Below are 25,815 nucleotides of genomic sequence, written 5' to 3'. Positions count from 1 at the left end.
ACGGTTCGCACTTGAAAACCTGCTATTTTTTGGTTCCAGCTGGGAACCAACTTTTCGGGTTTCGAACCAATTTATTTTTGGTCGAAATGCTCCGAACGGTTCAAAATTAGGTGCGCGAACCGGAACGGAACCCGTTCCATGTTGGTGGACAAGGGGTAAGAGGGCACTCTGGCCCAATCCCAAACCAGCCCCTACCCACTACCACTTCACCACCAAGTATCACTCCAAATCAAGTTACACTCGTCGCTGTGCAGGGCACTTCTAATGAAGGGGGAGGGTAGAAATAAATTGACAAACTATGGGACGCCCTTGCCACTCCACCTGAAGAACTGGAAGCAGTCCTCAACATGGCAACCGATAGACGCCCTGCTCACACGGCTGTTTTGCCGCTTCAAATTTTATGAGAGGCAAGGATAACAGGTTGCAACTGTCACTGTGAACGCATAACATCCAAAACCATGACAATGATGTGAAGACTTTTTTTTATGCATGCATATAGACATTTATGAGGTTTGCAAAGTCATGCAACCTTAGGGACAAAGAGATATTCTCCTTTTTTAGTTTTAAACGTACCACACATTCCGTGATTTTGTTTGAGACTGTAAAGTCGGCATGAGAAAGACAAAGGTGTGTGTGCATGATTGAAAATACTTGACAAAGTAGAAAGACGGAACTTAACATTTGTGTGGTGTTTCCTCCATTCTCCTGTTGCAGGTACGCTTCCTGCTAGCTGACATTCGAGTCTGCATTGATGCAGACTCGCTGTCGGAGGGTTTTACAGTCCACTTACACTCCCCGCTAATTGGTTTGGGACAGCCTTTAATGTGGCGAACCCTCCATGTGAACGCACAAACGAAGGGGGAGTGGATAGGGCTAGGGGTTAGGGGCTGGTTTGAGATTAGGCCAGAGACTGGACAAGGGAGAGATGGAGTTAGAGGAAGAAGGAGATGGAGTGAAACTGATGTTACTGTCCATTGAGTTAATATGTTCCGTGAAAGCCCTAACCTCCCATGTTCTGATCTTCACCCAGGTGTCATCCACATATCTGAACCAGTGACTTGGGGCTTCTCCCTCGTAGGTATCCAAGGCCTTCCTCTCCACTTCCTCCATGTACAAACTGACTATGATGGGGGACACCGGTTTCTGTCTGTAGAAAACATCCTTGTATTTGAAATATGTGGTGTTCAAACACAGATCCAATAAGGAGCATACATGGTCTGGATTGAGGTCTGTTCTGTTGTTCGGGGTGCAATCTCGGAACCCATCGTCTATCAGTCTGACGACGATTAGACTCTGGGGGCGACGGCCAATATTTCGGGGTTTCCGGTGTAGCCAGCCGACATCCGGGCCAAGACTTCCTCTTCCGTGCGCCGGTCATTGTTTACAGTCCGATTAGCAACTTGAGATGCGAGAATGGAGTTGGAGTTGAGAGACGACATCTCATATGCAGATATCTGTTTATAGAGATTAGCCGAAATGCACGGAAGAGGAAGTCTTGGCCCGGATGTCCGCTGGCTACACCGGAAACCCCAAAATATTGGCCGTCGCCCCCCGGAGTCTAATAATCGTCAGACCAATAGACTATGGGTTCCGAGATTGCTTAGGGTGTGGTCCTGCCTTAGTTGCTCCCTTACGGTCTCAACTGCTAGTGATGTGACATCCTATGATACCATTGTCTCGTCAGCTTCCAGTTTAAATCCTTGTTGACAAAGTCCCCAGAGTTCTGTACGTGGTGCACGGTGTTGCCAACAAGAGGGATGCATTTTCCCTGGAGCCCCTCGATAGCTTTGGCTAATTCCGAACGAACAGCATTAGTTTCAGTATCCAGTTCACTTGAAATACTCACTTGACAATGAAACTATGGTTGAGACATTTTTTCATAAAGTAGTTTTTTTGCGTAATTAATTCAGCCAAATATTAATATTATTATTACTATCATTATTATTAATAGTAGTAGTAGTAGTAGTAGTAGTAGTAGTAGTAGTAGTAGTAGTAGTAGTAGTAGTAGTAGTAGAAGTAGTAGTAGTAGACATTCCAGACATTTTGGACTTAACACTATAGATTGATTTCTAGTGATTTTACCTTGATGGAGACGTGGCCACTCCTCTTCTCCGTCTCTCCCAGCATGGCAGACAGCAGAGAGGACTTCCCTGAGCCCACATGGCCGACCACAGCCACCAGGGAACCCCTCTTTACCTTCACGTTGATCCTTCGCAGGCATGGTGGCCCCTCCTTGGACCAGGCAAAGGTTCCTCCCTCTATCACAACTCCATCCCCATCTGGGACAGACAGAGACCGAGATTCTTAAAATTGATTTCTTTCCTCCCATTGGATTTTAAGCTAAAGGAAAAATCCACCCCTAAAACATGTTAACACTGTTCAAAAGCAGCTGTTGGCAATGTACCTTACGTTCCTCAGGTTTTAGTATCAGCCCCTCAGGAAGACAGCCTCGTTCTAGTTCTTTGCTCCAATATTTAACAATTATACCATCATAGAAATCCATCATAGAAGAGGAAGAGATACCAATTTCTCCACCGGGTACCTCCGGTACCCTCAATAGACCAGAACACAATTCAGTCATAAGACATGCTGCATTTTGGGTAAGGTGATCATAGACACGCATAACTCAGCAGCACACCTACTTCCCAGGGCCATGCCCTCTTTTTGCCAAATCTCTTCAACTCGACATTTCATTTCAACACAGACATTTCTTTTAAATCACTTCTTAAAACCCATTTTTATAGACTTGCTTTTATGTGGTCGTCTTTTTATCTTTTATCGTATTTTTATGGTATTTTTATCATCTCTTTCTAATGTCTTTTTATCGTCTTTTATCTTATCTTAATTTTATCTTAATTTAATCTTATTTTTATTTTATTTTATCCTTGCTGTTTATTTTGGTTTTCATCTTACGATTATCCCACTATTTACTTGGATATTGCTCTTTTCCATCTCTGTCCTCCTATCTGATTTTAATCCCTGTTTATTATTGTTTCATTGCTTTTTAAATTCAAATTTTGAGTATTCTGCTTTTATTTTGTCTGTCAAAGCACTTTGTAAATTCTGTTTTTATAGGTGCTATATAAATAAAGTTATTATTCTTATTATTGTTATTTCAGCCACAGCAAGAGTTGAAAAAAATGATATAACCTACCGTAGGGGTGGTGGGGATGAGCAGGGGTTTATACAATATGTATAAGTTATTTTCTTTCATCTTTATTATTTTATCTAATTACTGAAAACAATTTTCTGTGTTTCCTTTGTTTAATTTTAGAGACCCCCTTAAAGATCAACTGTTGCTTCTTTAGGGGGGTCAGGGGTCATTCAGGGGTGCTCAGCCCCCCGAGACCCCCCCCCCCCCCGCCGCCCCCTATAAACTGCATCCTGATAAGTCAGTCTCAGTACCAAACAACAAGTCAATGCTTATTAAGCATTAACTAACCCTTATTAAGCATTAACTAACTCTTAACTTAGTGTACCCTTATTGTAAAGTGTTACCAATTATTTATTTGAAAATGTCACAGATTATTACTATGACTTGCAGTATACATACACTCTTCTGTAGCATTTCTTTGAAAGAAGAGAAAAATCCACTGCAGAGGAGTCTGTGAGGACTATAACAATAACGGCACTCTCTCAATACTATTAAAGAAGCTGCTTTGTAGAATGTGTTGAACAGGTTAGCGAAGGAAACAGACATGGATTTCTGTGTGTGGTGTAAGGTCAGCGGGGGTTTCTGCTCTCTGGAAATGGGAACTAACTTCATTCTGTGGGACAATTTCAAGATTATTTTTGCTCTTTTCTGCTTTAATGGGCAGTTTATAGTGGAGAGAAACAGGGAGATGACACACAACAAAGGTCCTACACTGGATTTGAACCCAGGATATTGTGGATACATGCTGCGTCTAAAGGGCATTTTATACTTCGATGAAAATAGTGTCTGTTGCGTAACTGCCCAAGAATCTCAACTTTGCATGGAGTCTACGAGGAGTCGTGCACTCTGATTGGTTGATCATAGGTGGGATCATGACGGCATCTTCAAGCTCCAGCTGCTCCAACATCCCATCCCATTCCTCCAGCTGCGTTGCTACAGTCGCGTGTTTTTCATGTTGGTTTTTACCGGTGATTGTCCTCACATCTGCTTCCTATTCCTCTCTTCTATGTTTTGTTTTGGTGCGATAAGATGTTTTTTTAAACACTGCCACCCTGTGTACCTGATTTCAACCCCCCCCCCCCCCAAAAAAAAAAAAAATTGCAATTATGTTGCAGCTTTTTCCAGTAGAGTAAGGTTCAAGAGGAACTACATCTGTAAGCATTTTGAATTGGGGAAAGGAAACTTATTTTCAGCTTTAAGCCACCAGAAAGACATGTTAATGTTTCAAAGGTTCATCCTCTTGGAACAGCAGTCATTTTACAGAATACAATTGAATTTGAATTATGTGCATGTGTGTGTGTTCTCCCTACCAGTGCTGTAAGGGACTCGCTCCACATTGTCTGGCTTGAGTTCATCCTGGCAGAGGAACTTGCCCAGACGTTTGAGGGAGACGACGGCCTGCGCCAAGACAAACCATCCACCACAAAGCCATTACACATCTGGCAGCTTCACTTACTGCAGGCTGGCCAACAGTTTACAACAGTTTATGATTGCTGTCTGTCATTATCTTCACGTTTGGATAGCCAAGGGATTACGTGGGGTACAATCTCTGTCACAGCAAGATGAATACAGCTCATGGAGTTTGCCAAGAAAGCTATGAAAATTGAATCAGGAAAATTTTGTGAATGTAATTTAGGTGAATGTCATTCATTTCTGGCATTTTGCTACTCATGATGAATTCATTGGCAATCAAATTTTTAAAGGAATAGTTCCCCCAAAAATGAAAATTCTGTCATCATCTACTCACCCTCATGCCAAATGAAACACAGGTGAAATTTGTTAGTCCATATAACACACAGGGAGGTTGCCAGCACAACTTGGTAGCAGCCTTCTCCAAAACAACTGAAGTCTGAAGAACTGGTCCCCACTGACTTCAGTTGTTTTGGAGAAGGTTGCTTTGGAGTTGTGCTGGCAACCTCCCTGTGTGTTATATGGACAAACTTCACCTGTGTTTCAACTGGCATGAGGGTGAGTAGATGATGACAGAAATTTCATTTTTGGGTGAACTATTCCTTTAAGGGTCGTGTTTGCAATCCTTTATGTAATATTATCAGAAATCAAACAACAACGGTTAGAATAGCAAAAACCTCAGAACCTCTGCTAATACTCCATGCTAATTACTTTGGATGGAACAAGACAACGGCCAATTTCCTCATCAATTTCTCATAATAGTTGCCCATTAGTGATGATGTCATTTCTCCTGACCTGCATGGTGGTGCTCATGGCAAACGGAAGCTGACTCAGCGGAGTCTTCAAGATGTTGATGAGGGCCATGGAGACGAAGACTTTCTGAGCATCCAGTACGTTCTTCTCATCGATCAGCACATAGACTCCAAACATGGTGAACGCTATCTGCAGGGAACACAGAATGCAAGAATCTATAGGCTTCACTGGTCAGGTTTAAAGAAACAGGACAGAACATTTAAGCATTTATTTTATTATTCCACTACTCACTAGTGCCAGAAGTGTTCCTTTCATTGGGAATGTATTGCAATCTTTTGTGGTATGTAGGGGAGCGTAACTATGTTCCCAGGGTCCTATGTTCCCAGGGTCCTATGTTCCCAGGGTCCTAAGTTCCCAGGGTCCTATGTTCCCAGGGTCCTATGTTCCCAGGCTCCTAAGTTCCCAGGGTCCTATGTTCCCAGAGTCCAAAGTTCCCAAGGTCCTATGTTCCCAGGGTCCTATGTTCCACAGTTCAACATTCTGTTAACACACATTAACCGTTTTTACCCTTTTATTGGAACAAGGCTTCAAAACAGCTATATAAACACAACAAAACCAATGGTTATCATTTTATTTGATTTTGAAGGTCTCTAACCCTAACCCTAACCACAACCAACCTAACCCTAACCTTACCCTAACCCTAACCCTAACCAAGAACTGGGGAACATAGCACCCTGGGAACATAGGACCCTGGGAGAGCACATATGTAGAACTGGGGAACATAGGACCCTGGGAACATAGGACCCTTTGTCATGTTCCCATTATGTGCCATATAAATCTGGGGAACATAGGACCCTGGGAACATAGGAATGACTCCGTATGGGGAACAGTAGAATTTTAATTTTGGGTGAAGGCAGGAAAACACCCTGGGAGGAAACCAGCGCACCTGGAGCAAACCCACACAAACACGCAAACCCCACACAGAAAGGACCAGGGCCAAGATTCCAACCCAGGTTGTTCATGCGAACACTCAAACTCCATCTCAATCTTAAAACTCTAATTTATAACTATGTAGTTCATCATTTATGTCAGCATGCCAACATCTCTCACCAAGAAGGAGGAGGAGTTGAAAGAAGCCAGGGATATGGAGTAGAGGATCTGGGATTTCTTCAGCGCGTTGAGCTCCCCCTCTCTCAGGCCTCCTACCCGGCTCAGGAAGGCCTCCTCCCAGGCGTAGAACTTGAGGATCTTGATGCCATTCAGAATCTCATTCATCAGCTTGATCCGTCCATCCATGAACTTCATCTGGACCTCCTAGGAGCAGAACAGGGGCATTTCCAGGAATAGCGGACACAGTTAGAATCCGGACTCAGGAATGAGGGGATTTCGAGGAAAATATTGTGCTGGGCACACGTGGTCAGAGTGTGCTACACTGAGTATTAACCAGATTCTGCCTAGGGTGAGGCATGACTGAGGTTTGAGTTTTTGGCACAGAAATAAATTCCAGTTAAACCGAACAGTGACCATGAAACATGAAACAGTGCAACACTATTTAAAGGGGCATTATTAGGGGCAGCTTTATAACCCCATAATTTATAATTTATATTTTAAACTGTGCAATACTGATTCTGGTAATAATTTTGTGCAATAATTCAACTGTGCAATAATTATTTAATTATTTACATTGTTGTATATATTGTAGTATGATGCACATATTTGTACATATTTCTTATTTCTCTTATTTCTATATTATTATTGTTATATATTGTAGTATAATGCACATATTTTACATATTTCTTATTTTCTTATTTCTATTTTTCTTATAATTTCTCTATGCTTATATATATTTCACTTCTAGAATGTGCGCAACTGCAACGTAACCCAATTTCCCCTCGGGGATCAATAAAGTATTTCTGATTCTGATTCTGATTCTGATTATAATCTTTGATTTTTATCGACCTCTATCAGTGATCAAGAAATTGCAACAGCATCAACAGGTCTCTGGCACAGTTTGAGGTGGCCTGTATTGACACACATAATAAAGTCATATTGTCGTGACAGAGATGAGTAAGCTAGCTAATGCAAAATGCTAGAATAATAATACTGCTTTGTCATTTGCTGTTTTGGCTTGAGAACAAAATGGGACACCAGCCTGTAGGATTCATCATCCCTGTGTCGGGTGCTGCAGGGGACATGGGGTGGGGCTTCCCCTGGATGTCTCGGGGGGGCTTGGCGGCTGGAGTGCCTGGGGTCTACGGGGCTGTCATTGCTGTGCGTGGGGTATTCTTTGATGGGCGGGGGGGTTTGGGGAGTGGAGCAGTCGTTTGAAGTGAAGGCAGTGGTTTGGGGCATTGTCGGTGTCTTGGCTGTGCCTTTTTTGATTGGTCGGTGCTGCCTTGACGGGTGGAGTCATTGGTTTCGTTCGGAGGTATGGAGTTTTCTCAGGGGCTCCAAACTTTTAAGACTCAAACTTTTTAAAATTTTTTATCATTTATTTTGTAATTGTGTTTCTTCTTCACGTTCACTTTTATCTGTTTGCCTCTATGTTTAGTTGCATGTCTGTTCGTTTTCTAGTTGTATTCATTTATCCCCTGTATTACCTTTTATTCCTTTTTTGTTATTTTTTATTTATTTATGTTTATTATTCAACGTGTTTTATTTATTTGATTGTGGTAAATTCTGCATCATTGTTTTTGGGGATTTTTACTGTATGTAAAGCACTTTGTAAACTTTGCTTTTAGAAAAGTGCTATACAAATAAAGGGATTATGATTATGATTATTATTATTATCCATCATTGAGAAGTTGAGGGGTGCTGTTACTTATTGCACTTTTAAACTTCGCCTTCTGAAAAATTAGACTAAGAAATGTATATGCATATAGACAATGGCCACACATCAACCTCAGACAGATGCTTTACAGTATTCATAAGATGACAAGTACAACTCCTCTCTGTGCAAGTTCCCAAGTCTGGAATGCTTCTGCCAAATATGGCTTACTTGAGGAGAGAAAAGAAATAATAACAGAATATCTGGTTTAACAAGCTTTATTGCCTGTGGTTGTTCTCCAGATGTGTAACGTGGTAGCATCAAAGTGTGTGTGTTTGTGTGTTTGTGTGTGTTCCCTCACCTGCAGTTTGCTCCTCATTTTAGCAATGACGCCGTTGAGAGGGAAGATGAGGATGACAGTGGTGATGCCCGCTAAAGCAGACGGACCGAGACGCTGTCAGTCATGGGGGGGAAAGAGAGAGAGAGAGAATAGAAGGTAGGAAGGAAATTTGAGGGGTCAGAAAAGGTAAGGAATGAGGGTAAATTCTGAATTCTGAATTCACAAGTCTGCACCTCTTTGGGCGTGCGTTTTACACTTTTATTTTTTTATTTTTTTGGTGTTTTTCTACCTGCCAGAGGAAGTAGAGACAGAGGGAGATCTCTATGGGTGCCACCCACACAGCGTTGAAGTAAACCACAAAGTCCATGAGTTTCTGGATGTCGGCCGACACTAGGTTGACGATCTCTCCCACCGTGCACTGGCGCCGCGCCGCACTGCTGAGCACAAGACACTGGACGGGCACAAACACCGCATTGGTTCATGTGCACTGCTACGGAAGCCGAGAACGGCCGTGCTTGCAATTATTTTTTTTAATGCCGTTATCTTGAGATCACGAGTTAATTATCTCGTGATCTCGAGAAAACGAGCTTTGTTATCTCGAGATAACGAGATAATCAACCCGTTACCACGAGAAAACAAAACGTTGTTTCCTCTTATGACTTATAATGTTTATCAGAGATCAGGAGTGCCATGCCAGCACGCATAGATGGCGTCTTGACAACTGTAGCAACTGATTTAAGCTGAAAATGTCAAATCATTACTGATCAATGCATCAGACAGTACTTCAATCAAGGTCCAACACAGGCAGAAATTGCATTGTGATAAAATTCAGATCAGTCCTCGTCATTTAAGGAGAAGACTAGCAGTTATGAATCCTCCCCGACAGTCATGACAGTGATCTTGAAGGCTGAAATCAGTTGGGATCAAATGAACCAGTCACTCATTTTCGAGTTCTCCATAATTATCCCGTGATCTCGAGAAAACAGAAGTCGTTTTCTCGTGATAACTTATCTCGTTATCTCGAGAAATCGGCCTTGTGTTATCTCAAGATAACGAGATAAATTAACCCGTTATCTCGAGAAAACGAGCTTTGTTATCTCGAGATAACGAGATAATTAACTTGTGATCTCGAAATAACGGCAAGCACGGCCGTTCTCGGCTTCCGTACACTGCTGTGTCTAAGAGGCTGTATTTTCATTAGGTCGTTACCACTTTATTACCATGTTACCACTGCCTGTGGTAATAACCTTATAGACCAGCCTGGCCTGTAAGTCACTGCTCCTGCTAGCAGCTAGCTAGTTTTCACCTCAGTTTCATTTCACAATTCACGTTACTTGTAGAAGTATTTGGCTAGCTAGAAGATTCATTTCAAGTTCCCTGGTTTCCTGATAACATAAGTTGTACCATTTTATAACATTTAGGCTTGGATATTGTTTGTTGGACTTCATTCTTTGTTGGGTGTGTAACGTTAGCATAGTAGGCCTTGCTAATTAGTGTATGTTAGCTGTAACATTAGTTGTTAACTTGTAGTATTGAGCTATTCTTGGCGATTTGATTTGATTAAATTATTTGCCAAGACACTTACAGCAAACAATAATAGTTTGGGTATTGATGTTGGACACGTTTTATGGGAAGGATGGGTGTAAGAATGAATGATATGCTAACCTCATTTTCCATTCCTCCTGCCCTTGCTGTTTCTTTCTTTCTTTCTTTCCAGTGCTCACATCCTTACTTCTACACAGTTTTTCTTTCATTCTTTTTGCTTTATCCCTCCCAAGGCCCTCAGGGAGTTCCTACCTTCCTGTAGACCAGGCCCATGACTGCGGTTTTGACCCTCATGCCCACAGTGAAGCAGCAGTACATGTACTGGTGGTTGAAGAGCGACTGGAGGCAGGACAGCAGGAACAGGAGGAAGGCGTACAGGTAACCCTTCCACAAGTCGGCGTCCGTGTCCCGCATGAAGCCCAGCAGCAGGCTGGGACAGGGAAGACAGCGCATTGGTACGTTATAAAGGACCTTGACTATTTTCATTCTTCATTCAGACAGTAAAGCAGGGAGGGAAACAGAGTAGAGAAAACTTGGTGGGATTCAATCCAAGAGTGTGAGGGCACCTGTGGTTCTACACAACATAAAATGTGTTACCAGCAACCATCAAATGTGAGGTATGAACGCATCAAGCAATCAGTCATCAACACTCAACTCATAACAACCACTCCACCTCGTATTAAGTGATGCTTGCCTCTCTTGTTACAGTCTTGCTAATGTGTGTAAGCTTTGCAACTTGCAAAATGTGTTTGTCATAGCAAAATGAAAGCAAAAAAATACAAAAATAAGTGACAATGAAATACACCAGACACAATAAATTAATAAAATAATATAAAGAAAGGAAAACAATTAAACCAAAAACACTATATAATCATGATGTGAATAAAAATTCAAACAAAATAAAGTAGAGAATAGTGTGTGTGTGTGTGTGTGTGAGAGAGAGAGAGAGAGAGAGAGAATGTATGTGATATTTGATTGCTGTAACAAATGTTTAGGTTTATGCATCTTCGCTGTCATTTGTGTGTGTGTACAAATGGTTAGGCTTCATCAAAAATCTCTGGAATACCATGATGTAGCCAGTTGCAATATTCAGTGTGTAGAATTTGATGGAGATTGAGACAACTTTGCAGGAGTAATAAAAAAAAAAATGTATTGGCCGAATGGTGGCACTGTGGAGCACAGCTATGACACACTTGGGGGCCCATTCCAAACATTTATGTGAACTTTGGTTGTTCTACCTTTAAGCATATAAAAAGTATGCCTCACCTCATCTTTTTTCAATTTCAAAAGTCTGTGCCAAGTTGCAGTTTAGGAAGTGCGTTGTGTGCAAAGTTTTGTGGAGATTGGATCAACTTGTTGGGAGAAATGGTTTTCCATAAAATTCAAAATGATGAAACTGTCAAGGCAGAATGGAAAGCAGTATGTGCGATTCATGTTGAGTGAAGGAAGCCTTACAGTACAGGATTTATTGGCCAATATGTAAAGTTGCTTGTTATAGTGGCATCACCTGGCTGATCGGAGTATTTTTTTACCTGAGTAGTGGGAGAGATTTGAAACCTCTTTACCAAGTTTGATTGATCTAGCATGAAGAATTTAGGAATTATGCCTCGACAATTTTATTCTTCACATGCTTTTTCTGGTAACACTTTATAATAAGGGTCACTAAGTTAAGGGTTAGTTAATGCTTAATAAGCATTAACTAACCTAACTCCCTAATTAACAGTTAACTAATGTGTCTGGTAATCATTTACTAATGGTGTTCATGTTAACTAAGGTATTAATTTATACATTATTTAATAGTCATCTTTATAAAAATTAAATAATGTATAAATTAATACCTTAGTTAACATGAACACCATTAGTAAATTGCACATTAGTTAACTGTTAATTAAGGGTTAGTTAATGCTTATTAATCATTAACTAACCCTTAACTTAGTGACCCTTATTGTAAAGTGTTACCCTTTTTCTTATACCAAAAGTGCTAAAAAGCTCTAGATATTCAATTTGATTTCAGATATAATGAGCACACACCACTGACCTGAGCACCTGCGGTATGGCAAACATAAAGGCATCATGGACGAGCAAGCAGAGGGTGCCACAGAGGAAGTAAAGTCCGAAGCTTCGCCCAAGGGTGCGGAGGAGGCAGAAGCCGGAGCTCTGCTCCCTCCTCAGCTTCCTCAGCAGCTGGGTCTGCTCTGTCAGCCTGGCCGGCCCGCTGGAGCAAGACACCCTCATAACACCACCCTCCTTCCTGGTAGCATAAGAGAAAGAAACATACACTGCTTTCACTACTCTCTGAAGTTAAAGTTTCAAGGCACTAGATAGAGAGAAATGGGCCGTAGGGTGAAGCTCGAGACACGGATCAGAGCAAATCCATGATGTTCTAAGATCTGGGGCCTGTCTCACGATGCAAAATGACAATGCAAAATTAACTTTGGGCTTAACCCTGGCTTTTCAGTCTCATGATGGTGGCTCACTTTTAACCCTTTAACACCTAACCTGCTCTGGATCAGTTATGTTCAAGCTATTGGATCCAAACGTATAAAAAGTTCGCCTCCTCACCAATCAGCTCTCTGGAAAAATGGCATCAAGACTCCTAAAGGATCCCATGGACTTGGGTGCACAGGTATTAAGAAGGAGGCAACCCTTTTTCTTTCACTGATGATTTGTTATATCAGAGATATAATAAATGTTTCCAGGCAATTTGCCTACTCTGGTTATAAAACAGTTATCAATAATGAATTAAATGTACTGTTCCTTATTAAGTGTACTGAAACTGACATTCTTTCATAGGATTCCAAAGGGTGATTGGTCCAATAGATTGCATCCATATTCCCGAACATGAGGCCCACTTTGTGAATAGAAAATCTTTTCAAAGCCTCAGTGTGAAGACACAACATTGTTGACAACATTGCCCACTTATCAGATGGGGCAGTGATAAGTCTATTTACTTTATGCATTTACGCTATCGGCAATTGTCCTCCAGCAATCCTCTCCAGTCCTGGAAGTGACTGCTACTATTCACAGTAATATCTTCGTATTGCTCATATTTATTTATTACAATAGTATGGTCTTCTTAACATAAATGTTAGTGATCCATTTCTTGCATACTTCCCACTTTTACAGTCTACTAAACATGTTGAAATTGTCAGCAGCATATGTTTACATAACCCAAACACAATTGCTTATAGCCTATTTTATTGCCTTTATTTTAGGATATTATTTGGTTTGGAGTGTGAAATTCTCTGTGCTAACGGTGTATGTGCACGTGGAACAACAGGGAGGAGTTTATCATATGTATACTGTAGTAGTCTTACTGCTGTAGCTTGGCACACTGCTGAGCCCAGTCTTTCTCCAGATCTGAGATAATCTGGTGTGAGGAGTCCTCCTCCCTCAGAGACCACAGGTCCTCCAACTGCAGGGGGCAGCGGTAGCCCCGCACCACCAACCTGACAGACAAAAAGAAGGAAAGAAAGGAAATGTGTTTTTTTTAACATTTTAATTATATAATTTCTGTAGGCTCTACTAAGGTCCAGATTGACTAATATTGCATTGCGAGGGCAATTTGCAAATTTTTGGTGTTGGGACACGAAATTACATGAGATAAGATCCTCATATTCTATATATTATGCCATGCGGCCGCGTAGCTTCGGGTTGGGGTGGTGCAGGGGAGAATATTTAAATGATCCTTCTCTTGCACCTGCCCACTTGGTGGCCAGGTTTCTGACATTAGTATGTTTTTTTGCGGATTGGCGCTCTTAGGAGGCCAGCCACATTCCCTTTAAGACAAGCACTTACCATTAATTTTGACAAATTGATAATTCTATTGGCCTAAACAGAAATGCAGCACACATCAAATAGGCCTAAAAGCTGTACCATACATCCAATTATATGATGGCCTTTTATTAATTAACATATTATATGGATTTGCATCACTGCACTGTTCATTCATTGGGCCTAATCTGTGTATATATTTAAGTGCAATTATTATTTCTCCAAAATGTCCACAAAGTAGGCTACATTTCCTTTAAAGACCTTACCTTTTCTTTTAAGACCGTTTCCACACAATAGCTGACAAATATAATTTTGTATACACACAGTGGCTGCTGTACTTAAAGGAATAGTTCACCCAAAAACTCTAAAGAACAGGTCCCCATTGACTTCAGTTGTTTTGGAGAAGGCTGCTACCAAGTTGTGCTGGCAGCCTCCCTGTGTGTTATATGGACTAACAAATTTCACCTGTGTTTCATTTGGCATGAGGGGGAGTAGATGATGACAGAATTTTCATTTTTGGGTGAACTATTCCTTTAACCTCACCTTTTCTCCAGAGGAGACATTGCATAGTAGAAAAAGAACATGTGTTGCAAGTCACAATGTCAGGGAACCCTCTATGATTCTCCCTCTATAACGCTATTCTACTCATTATGCACGGTTAATGAATATCATGGCATTCTGCTTTGGTCATTTTTCATTTAATGAATTTAATGGGCCTGAGTGTTATTTCACTTGTGACAGTAGAAGACAGTCATACCCACTGAACCACCAGAAGAAAAACTTGGAGAGAAAAGAGGCGTCCTCTTCTGGACAGGCGTTCTGATGAAAGAAAACACACAGTGCCCGTTCACAGTAAGACACAATTCCCACATAATATTCTGATTATCATAGACAGTTTAATCCAGGTTGACCACAGAGTTTTGAAAGAGTGTAAATGTAAGACTTTATAAGCTTTTTAAGGCAGATACAAATAAAATTTAAGACCAATTCCACCCCAAATTTGCACAATCAAATTGCTCCCAGAGCTAAAAGCAGAAAATCTATAGCTGCTCCTTTATTTTATTTGCAGATTGATCTTGAGGACTTCATTTCTTTGTAGTGGCTGATACTTAGGAATCAGAAAATGAGTCCATATCAGCATAACATTTTCCTGGGTTCAGTCACAAAGCAAAAATCGCACTGAAAGTCAACAGAGCAGCTCCATCATCAAGAGTCTTGGCTGAATGGTTTCAAAAAAACTTAGGTCTAAGGTGTGCCCTACCTGGACGTAGGTGTGTTTGGCAGTGATCGGCCTGCGGTCAGAGAAGCAGCTGAGAATGAGTTGGGTGAGCTGGAGGGAAAAGTAGACAAAGAAGGCCACAAAGCGCATGGTGTCCGCCGAAAACCCCTGAAACACAAGAAGTTAGAAGTTCAGTTTACACTATTTATCCAATATTGATTCAGCAGTGGTGGGCACTGCACAGCGGCAGAACAAAATAATATTGAGTGTTAGTGTGAGAATGGTGAGTGTGGAATTTATCTCCTGTAATCAGAGTAGAAAGTTTATCCAAATATCCAAATGACAACAGGATGTGATTTCATGGATGTGAAATCAAAACCAAAAGCGCCCATCGACCAGGATTGCTACCAGTAGGATAGAGGAGATACACTTGTGCACCTAACTCACGACTGCTTTAGATGTCATTAGTTGACTCTGGATAGGTAAAGAAAAGAGTAATCAAATGTGGGCCAAATAGCAATCTGACCTATATGCCAGATTTATGGAGTTTATTGTAGTGTAGAGAGTTTTGTTCTGCCTGATTTGCACGGAGCCAGAATTTAATTGCGCTTTTTTGAATTTGGATATTCAAGGCGAATATACCAAGTTCTGCTCTACATGCATTATTTGGGGTATTTTGATGAACTTCTAATTTTGTTTTACCATAAATCACTCCTATAGAACACAGCAGGTGTGATCAGTGAATTATATATTTTTTGCCAGATTTTTGTGGATATATCTGTTTTCCCAAATTATTTTTTTATTGCATACAAAGCTATCCTGGCTTTATTGCAAAGGCTATTTACTGCAAGGTTGGAGCTCCCTGACCGCACTGATCTCAGCCCCCAAATAATTATATGAGCCCTTCTGCTCCAGTCCAGTGTTTCCCAGAGTAAAGTTATATCTGGATACTTTTCCCTGAGATCTGGCCTTCCTCTGGAATACCATAACGATGGTGATAGCTGGGGCTGCAGATTGTTCCAACATCATTGCTAGTTCATTGATGTAAATGTTGAACAGTGTTGGACTCAAACTGCACCCCTGTCACACTCCCCACCCCTGTGAACAGAATTATGTTCTTTTGTGGCCAATTTTTACTGTACATTTTCCATGTCATGTCATATTATATATTTTACCCCCTACACCACTTTCAATGTAAAAGCCCATTGTGTCAGATTGAATCAAATGCCTTCTTAAAGTCGAAAAAACATGCAAATACTTTCACATTTTCACTTTTGATGTTTTTTTTCTCTCTCTCTCTGTCATGGTCAACAGTGTAAATATACGTCATTGTAAATATAGGTAATTCAGTGGATAAACACGAGGCAATGTTTGCTTAGTTAAACCACATTTTGTGTGTGTGTGTGTGTGTGTGTGTGTGTGTGTGTGTGTGTGTGTGTGTGTGTGTGTGTGTGTGTGTTTGTGACCAGCCATCATGTGCATGTGATCCCTGTGAGATCTTAGAGGAGCTGGTAACCTCAGGGTCATCTTTTAAATCACCTCTTTACAGATAGACTTATATAAAATCACTTCATAATATTACTATTATTGTTAGTAATAGCAATAGTAGTCACAGAAGTACTACTAGTGGTAGTAGTAGTAGTAGTAGGAGTAGTAGTAGTAGTATTTGGTCCTGTTACAATGTAGTGTAATACCATTTTGGTGGGTGAGTATCAACATGCCAACATGTTTTGCCCATTGTGTTACACAGGAGGTGAAGATAAATGTATCTATCTGAGGCAGACCTTAGATCAGGCCCAAAAAAAAAAGCCCGACCCTACCCGAGCCCGTGCACGTTCTGTCTGAGCCCGGCACGGGCCCGTCCCATTGCCTGCATTTATGGGCCCGAGCCCGGTTTAAAACCAAACTTTTTTAGTAAGTTGGCTGTTTATAAGTAAACTAATTCCGAGTTGTTTGAATGACAAAAATCTGTTCAGAATTACGTGCGGGATCTTACTGAGTACCCTACTTCCTCTCACAAAGCGAGTGGTGCCGTAGGCAGTGAAAACCCGACACTTACATTTCAAATCGTAACCTTTGATTGACTGGTGATAAAAACATAATTGACACAAGGAATTAACAATCACACTTTGCGGATTACAGAGAAATTTGAATGACAGAAATCTGTTCAGAATTACACACGGGATCTTAATGAATAGCACAACTTGTTTCAGTTGGTTCAACAAACCTGAGCAGCCTTTGCGCATGCCTATATATATATATATATATATATACACACATATATATGTATATATATATGTAAATATATATAGATATATCCGGGGCCTACATATAACATTCTGATTATCACACCAAATAGCTTACTCCCCACACCAATTATTGAAAACAAAAAAAAAAAGACATTTTATCTGACCACGAGACCAGCCCGAGGAATGGAGGGGAAATTCCTACCGGGCCGGTCTCGGTTTCGGTTTCGGGCAGAGAATCAAACCTCTGATCTGAGGGCAAATGGATGGCCTTGAGATTTGAATGTGCCTGGTTTGCTGTTCAAAAAAAAAGCAAACTGCACCACACTTCCTGCACAGCGCTGTATCTGTAAAAGATCGCACCCATCACCCAAACCAAACCCTAAAATAGCCCATCCCGTGCCGTACGCATTCAAGCACACTCACACATACTCACACGTACAGTGGAAACTAAACTTAGGCCTGACTCCGTGCCATAGATAATATCAGATGCATACATACTTGTTTTTGTGTCACATGCTATAGCTGCTTATTTGTGTGAAGGGCCTAGACGGTGATTGCTGTGTGTGAGGAGATAATGAGAGGGGGAAGACCCATGTAGAGAAAAGAGGAGACAAAACAGAGGAGAGATAGAGACCCACAGATCATGCTGATTTCCTCCGTCCTTCTGGTCCCACCTCCATTCTCAACAAAAACATGTTGGATACAAAGCTTTTGACTTGGCTACAAATATGGCGCCAAAATGAATGTTGAGATGACATCCGTGGTCGTCCATAGCTGCTACCTGCATTGTTTTATGAAAACAGAATCTAAATATCTTTATTTCTGATATCAGTTCAAAACAGTTTCCAATGCAGTTATATATTTATGATTTTTTTTTCTACCATGCCATACTATTATATTGAGAAAATTTTGTGAGCGTTTGGGTTGGCGAGAAAATACAAAACCAAAACTTCTAAAAAGGAATTGTAAGAGGAGACAGATAGCAAAATAGAGGTAAAGAATGAAAGAGTGTGAGAGATGAATGAGCAAATACAGAGAAAAAGAGAGAAAAGGAAGCACACACACACACACACACACAGACAGTTGTATATGATGATTTTGATTAAAGGGGAAGAAAGAGAGTATGCTAAAGAGTGAGGGTTTTTGTGTCTATGTTCTCATTACATAATGGCTAAATTGACCAACGGGACAATCTACCAAAAAACGTAATACCTCGTCAATAATCTGCTGGATGTTGGCCCTGAGGGGAACGATGGCGCAAACCACCGTCAGAGTCCAGAAGAAGAAGAGCAGGACGGACGAGCGGCATCCCTTCATCCTCTCCAGCTGGATCACGCAGACCGCCAGGATCTGGAGAGAGGAGAGGAAAGAGGAGGGGAGAGGAGATTGGAGGATGGAAGCAAAACATGAAATAAATCTGCATTGGTATGTTTGCCAGTCACTGCATCTAATATACCAAAAATATATAAAAAAGTGTTCTATACAAATCTTTTTCCAGATCATTATACTACATACAGTACAAAAACTATACATCTTTCTCTTTTAATCCCTCACAATTCTGTAACTTCTCTCTGTATGTTTTTTTTAGATGAAATAGGGGGGGAAGGGAAATTAGTACAGTGTCAATTTGAGATTGTCATTGTCGGTTCGTTTTCACGTGAACCAGAACGGGAATGGAGATCTAGCCTAAAAAAAAAAACGTCTTTTCCGGATGTTTTCCAAGTCATGTTATCTTGTCTGGCCTTGTGCCTTTAAAAGGAGCTGTATTGAGTTATCTTGCGTCTGGCTCTGCTTTAAAAAGCCATCTAACTGCAGCTTGGGGTGGCTGTGGTGTCTGCACCGACCACAGTTAGGGGTATTTTACTGTCTTTGTGTTGATATGTTTACATCTGTGGACATACTTCAGGGCAGTCCCTTTTTTTTGCCTGTGGTTACAAACTGCAACTGCATTGACACTGATTGATCACCGCCTCTAAGACATTTGCTAAACGTCGAGTTATTTCTGGTTCTCTTCACACACTGGATATACTGACAATACTTTTTTTTGCAAATCATGTTACGCAAATGCAGTCTGGAAATACAAAATCCACATAGAGGCTCGCGGATACCTCGACATCTTTTGAATCTGAGAAAAGCAAGCGTCACGTGTGCAAATGCAGTCATCAGGTGATCAATATGAAATCACACATTAAGGGAACCAATTAATGTTCCGGAGGAATGAGGTTGGAACATTCAGTATGTGCGGCTAAAATGGGCTCATCCACCAGCATAAGATATGATATGAAACGATACGACAGATACAACACGTTACAATACATTACAATATGTTACAATACGATATGATATAACACAACAAGACAAGATAAGATGTGATTTTGTTGATGTTATGTAATGTTTCAAAAACAGTATTGATTTAATATGTATTTACTGTTTTGCAAACTAAAACAGAGTTTTGTTTGTGACATATTCTTAAAATCTGCACTATTGTTTCGAGAAATGCTGCAATACATAATAGGTTAGATTTTTCACTGCAAAAAATCTTGCGATGTATGTTTTTGATACTGTAACCGACTGGATCAGAACTGTTTGGCTTCTACAGTTAGCATTCTATGTGGTATAAACACATTACACACCCTAAAACCCATGCTATTTTAGAGGCCTATCCTAACTTCCATTACAAAGTTTTCATGTTAGCATCTATTAGTAATCCTAGTGTAAGTAATTCGGTATTGAAACAATTTCTCTCAAAATCGCGGCATTTACATTTACAGCTGTAGTAATATTTAGAATAAGAACTGTTAGTTCTCCAACTTAAGACCTTGCACTTTAATTGTTTAATCTGTTGCAAATTTCTCAAAAACAAAAACACCACAGTGACAACTTTTTATGTCCTATAAAGGGGCTTCTCCTCTACCAACTGTAGATATATTTAAAAGATTATTCAACAAAAAGCTTTCCATCTCATTTTAATGATTTCTATCTCATAAATTAACTTTTTGAAAACTGTCAGCAACAGCAAAAATCGTGTCCATGTACATGCAGCTAACATATCTGTACTATCATAAGACATAACTCCTGTCTTATCAGGATTTTGTACCCCAGCTAATATACTTTCTTTTCATGCTACTAGCAAACAATATGTCATCACCAGGAAGTCTTGGAAAATGTATTAAAAATTTTGATTCTTGATTGCTTATTACCATGGTGAGGCTTCGTACGACAGGGCTGAGCAGGAAGACCATGTGCTTCTGGATCTCCTCATTCCTCTTCAACAGGAAGTAGACGATCTCCAGCAGACCGAAGGACGCCAGGCACAGACCAAGGAGCTGTGAACAGAGATGGCATATCGTATTTTACTTTATGTTGCACACACACACACACACGTACACACACACACACACCACATAAACTTAATTGCAATTCTAATCTGAACCCTTAACCTATACTGAACCTATACTAATTTTAACCCTAAACTCAAATCCTTCTTAAACCAGACTTAAATCTTACCCTGACCTAAACCCTAATCCCGATTCTAATCTTAACCTCAACCATGGGCGGAAATTACGGGGGGGGGGTCCAGACCCTGTTTCGAAAGATTGCGCCCCCCCCCATCATATGCCTCACAGTGGTTTGGTCCACTGCCTACCATCCCCGAACCCCCGAACACATCAGCCCTCGGTACAAGTGTCTGTGGAGCGATCTCTGGAAGTGTGTCAGTGGTGGCTGACCTCCAGTCAGTAGCTACTTTGCGAAGGTTAACTGAATTTTCAACCGATTTTCAAGCAGTTTGGTTTGTTACAAATGCCAGACGTGTATTTATGATACAGAATACTTGGTTGAATTAAAATGCGGGTTTTCATACCAAAATACAAAATACTACTATAAATAATTATTTTTTAGATGGTAACAGTAATATTTCTATAATATAATATTTAAGATTAACTTACCCTTCGTAATTAGGTTCTAAGTATATTCTTTTTTTCTTACTGCATGTAAAATGGCTGCCACTATGTAATTTTGTGTATAATTTTGGAAATAAATGAGACATAAGTGTTTCCTCTATATACATTTAATACAACAGTACTTTTGGCGGCACCTTTGGTGTCCCCTTCAGGAATTGCTCTTGAGAAATTTTTCTGTTTATTGCCCCCCCCCCCCCAACAGTGAAATGAAATATCCTCCCTTAACCTCAACCCCAAGATTTAATCCTAAACAAGGCTCTTGAAGAAATGGGGACTGACCAAGATCTTCTCACTCCGAAGATCTAAAACTCAAACTGGAAGTACAAGAAGACATACACACACACACACACACACAGAGACACTTACTGTTTTAGCGCAGCAGAGGCTGGATAGCGAGATGCATCCCTGGTCTCTGAACCACAAGTAGAGCAGGTAGAGAGGAGCACAAGCCCACAGGTAGATACATGGGAACCACACCAGTACAGTGTGCTGGAAACACTGGGTCAGGTCTGGGTGGGGCGTGTACCATGTTAGGTTCCAGTCCTAAAACACAGTGGAGGAAGAGGGATTCAAATGCTTTTTCCCCAGAAAGAAACCAACCCTGTTTATTCAGAACAAAACAGAAACATAAACGCATCACTTTCTTTGTGCCAGAGGTTTTTTTCCCGGGAAAGACCTACCAGACAATCAGGTGTCTAGAATAGCAAATGTAAAAGCTTTCATGAACTGGATATAGGTTGAATCACTATTGTGTATCAATTGGCAATAGAGAGTATGACATTATATGAAAATGTCACAGATTATTACTTTAATGTCTTTCCATGTTTGTAGCAACTGTTCCTACACCAGAGGGAACATTTCATTGACACCCTCAAGGTTAGTCCATAGTATTTGCATGTGTTGAAATTCTGGGTCTCCCCTTGTAATGTGAAAATCGACACTATTTTGTATGAAAAAGGGTCCAGACTGTCAGTATGGTGGATCTGCTGAGTCAGCACTAACAATTATTGATCTAACCATCAGGAGAGGACTCGTACTCTACAGGCTTGTGTAAACTAACTCGAGATTGGGTAAGAGGGCTATGACCCTGTCACCTAGAGAAAGCGAACTCGAGGTCACACGCACGATCTTGGATCAGATCCAGCTAGACTGTGTTGCACAAAATTTGAAGTTAGAAGTCGATTTATGTGTTTGTCTCTAATCACCTTGGTCTTAAAGAGTATTGAGGATAATACAAACAGTAGGACAATAAAAATGATAGAGTCTTCTGTGACAGATTTACACACTGCATCACTCGCTTTTCACATTGTCAGGTGTACATATGGAGGTTGTATGTACAGAAAATGTGCATTGTAACGTATTCATATGATCAAATCTACAGATTTAGGTATAGCATATGTACAAAAATATGAACAAAATGTCCACATGTGCATTGCTACCTTGTAAAATGTACAGATGGAGATACTGTAACAAATACACAAAAATGTGTCCAGATGTGCAAATGTGCATTTTTAGCTATTATCATTATCATTAAGTAGCATACTGTACATACAGAGATGTGAAAGAACAATGGAGAAGAAGAAGAACAACCTGGACAGAAATCAGACTTAATCAGTTTATATTACACTGTCTGATTTCCATCTTTTTTTTTACCTTACATAAAAGCTATTACAAATATACCTGTGGTATTCATACCTTTTATAATAATATTTTTGTAATATATCACAGAACCACAGAATATTGGAGGAAAAATCAATGCATCCAACCCATTTTTAAGATACATTTTTCTTTCTGTTATTTATTTATTAAACGGTTATTTGTCTCCCATAGCAGTTTACTTTTAAACGTTTAGAAATGCTGATGTAAAATTATTCTAACAATCTTTGGTTGCCATTTGGCCCTGCTCACATGGATAGACATACAGTATGTGTTCTATATTTACTGTATCATACAGTAAGTCAGAATCTGAATCGTGCCTGCATCTTTTTAAGCTAGAAAAGTTTGAAATGTTTGAGCCTCTGCCCGTCCCTCACTTCAATGATAGCTGGAATTGCAGGTCATTTCATGAAGAGTACAAATTTGCAAAACCGCAACCTCAAACCCACTGAACCATAGCTGCTGTTGTGCCAATGGAGTGTGACCTCTGTCACAGCTCTGCCCACAACCCTGATCTGGGGAACTTCTGTTTTTCAGTGTATAAGAAAAAGGATTAATTAGTATGTAAGTACAAAAACATGATATTTAGAAGTTGATTAGTGTGCCATAAAATTTTAGAATAGCCAAAGAATGGGACCTAGTCTGCTTTTCCATAGCAGATGGAAATGATTGTTTTGGTGTGTGTGTGTGTGTGTGTGTGTGTCAATCAAAGGTCGGATAGGAGCTGTGGATGAAGGTAAAGTGAAACAGCATGTTGAGTCCTTTCTCCATTCTGATCACGTCAATGACTGCACCATGCTGCTTTACCTGGTTATGATGAAAGAATTTAGAGTGAGAGAGGGAGTGAGCGAGCATGTGTTTGCATGTGTCTCCCGGCACTGACTAAACTCTGTGGTCAGTGAGTGCAGTCAGTGATTATCTGCCATACATGTATACACCGCAGTTATGATTTCATCAAGATCGGGGAGACCGGGGATGATTGTAACACATTTTGTCTCAGTCCCTATAACGCTGAGTGTTTTGGTGTTAGATCTCTCACATTTTGACACAAAGTGCTCACATTTGTCTGCAACAAATAGCAATCACTTTAACCTCTATTATAATATCACAGACTTCATGAATTGATGTCAAATACAAGGAGTGCCATTGTTACAACCTACCCCAAGTGCTAGTGTTACAACTCACCCACTAGCGGGGGTAAGTTGTAACAACAACAGTAAACAGCTCTAATGAAGAATGTATGACATTAAAGAACAACATGACTGTCAGTCACTGTGAGTGTGTGTGAGTGTGTGTGTGTGTGTGTGTGTGCGTGCGTCTTTGACTACACTGATCCTTTTGAAGTGAACCACTGCACATGCATGTATGAATCAGAATCAGAATCAGAATCAGAAATACTTTATTGATCCCCGAGGGGAAATTGGGTAATATGGTTTGACTTTTTTTTGGGTAGTATGGGTTGACTTTTGAACAAAAATAACTGAAATCTCAGTTAATTAAACTTAAATATACGTCAATTAAAACTTGGGTTTTAATTGAGGTTGAAATGTGGTGTTCCATCACATAACTGTTTAATAAATGAGTCACAGTAACACTTTTTTCAACAGTGTTACAACTATCCCCACCCCTGTCAGCCATTATATTTCTAGCTGTTGTAGAACGGTGCGTTTGAGATTAGCATGGATGGAATGCATCACATTTTACTTGAAAGACTACTGTTTAATCTAATACAAGTTCTATCATTTTAACTTCAACGATATTAGTGCTAATCAAAATATGAACTTGCTTCAAAAAATTACTTTCTTACCTCAAAATCATTTTTTTTGGCTGTCAAATTCATGATGCATATTGTACAGAATTCTTATTTCTCTTATTTCTATATTATTATTATTATTATTTTTATTCTCATTGTTATATATTGTAGTATAATGCACATATTTTACATATTTCTTACTCTTGTATTTCTATTTTTCTTATAATTTCTTATAATTTCTCTACGCTTGTATATATTCACTTCTACAATGTGAGCAGCTGCAATGTAACCCAATTTCCCCACGGGGATCAATAAAGTATTTCTGATTCTGATTCTGATTCTGATTCTGAAATCTGCATTTTTGCATATCAGCCATGAAACTGCACATGTAAAATCAGGAAGGAAGTGGGTGTGTACAGTAGTGATCATATGGCTCTAGCTTATCCCCGTTAAGTGGAAATGGTGCTGTTACAACTAACCCCATGTTACAACCATCCCCCCCCCCCGGGCCAGCACCATGCACTGTTGACCATGCTTGCAGATGGTGATGATGGCGCTATTTGCTTGTGCAGTGCTCTTTAGAGGGCTTGTTTGCACCACAACTTGATTTGGAACTAAGAATAACTGCCTTGTTTTTAATCCTGACAATCATGCATTTATCCTAGGGTTTGGAAAGGGTTTCATCTGCCCAAGTGTTGTAGAATTTATAGAAGACTATTTCATCCTAGAAGTTCACCAAAACTGAGTTATGAGGTTTTCACCTGACAGCAAAGTGCTGTTGGCTTCAAAACGCTCCGTTTTTGTGTAGGTGAATCAAAGAACTCAAAGAACTGGAACTTTCCATCTCCAACTGAAGAGGAGTGTTTGTGTGATATATAGTATGTCCATATGTATATGCGTGGTGGTCCTGGTTGTCAGAGCCAATGTGCGTCTTGGACTCTCCTCTGTGTGTGTGTGTGTGTGTGTGTGTGTGTGTGTGTGTGTGTGTGTGTGTGTGTAGCCACCATGTTTGGTTTGGACACAGATCAGCTCTACATTTTCAAGAGGTGATTCAGATGGCACAAGTTCTTTGGCTCAGTGTGCATTCTGTACAGTGTGTGTGTGTGTGTGTGTGTGTGTGTGTATGCCTATCGTATATGAATGTCAGTGAGAGAGAATTTGTGTGCCCTAGTTTTGAAGCATAGCCCAAAAAGTAAAAGTAAGACGCAAAACGCCCTCCATCCCTTTTCTGCA

General features: G+C 40.3%; 1 protein-coding gene across 1 annotated transcript in view; it reads right to left on the bottom strand.

The window, feature by feature from the left end:
- The window catches only part of LOC139639091 (multidrug resistance-associated protein 1-like), a gene marked incomplete at its 5' end in the record, with an annotated part of 37,135 nt that extends 15,419 nt beyond the window's left edge, over positions 1–21,716 (bottom strand). Inside the window, 14 exon segments of the mRNA XM_071513165.1 lie at positions 2,083–2,279; positions 4,465–4,552; positions 5,360–5,506; positions 6,428–6,631; positions 8,446–8,538; positions 8,714–8,875; positions 10,222–10,399; positions 12,008–12,220; positions 13,287–13,418; positions 14,501–14,562; positions 15,005–15,130; positions 18,424–18,561; positions 20,412–20,537; positions 21,540–21,716. Coding sequence (XP_071369266.1) covers positions 2,083–2,279; positions 4,465–4,552; positions 5,360–5,506; positions 6,428–6,631; positions 8,446–8,538; positions 8,714–8,875; positions 10,222–10,399; positions 12,008–12,220; positions 13,287–13,418; positions 14,501–14,562; positions 15,005–15,130; positions 18,424–18,561; positions 20,412–20,537; positions 21,540–21,716 — 2,043 coding nt within the window.
- Positions 21,717–25,815: the final 4,099 nt, after the last annotated feature.

The sequence above is a fragment of the Centroberyx affinis genome, unplaced genomic scaffold (genome assembly GCF_046629955.1).
Source record: "Centroberyx affinis isolate AG114_WGS23_722 - 3 ecotype Tasmania unplaced genomic scaffold, CSIRO-AGI_Caff_v1 ptg006801l_1, whole genome shotgun sequence".
NCBI classification, from domain to species: domain Eukaryota; kingdom Metazoa; phylum Chordata; class Actinopteri; order Beryciformes; family Berycidae; genus Centroberyx; species Centroberyx affinis.
The sequence above is the reverse complement of the archived record's forward strand: the minus strand, read 5'-3'. Positions and strand labels throughout refer to the sequence as shown.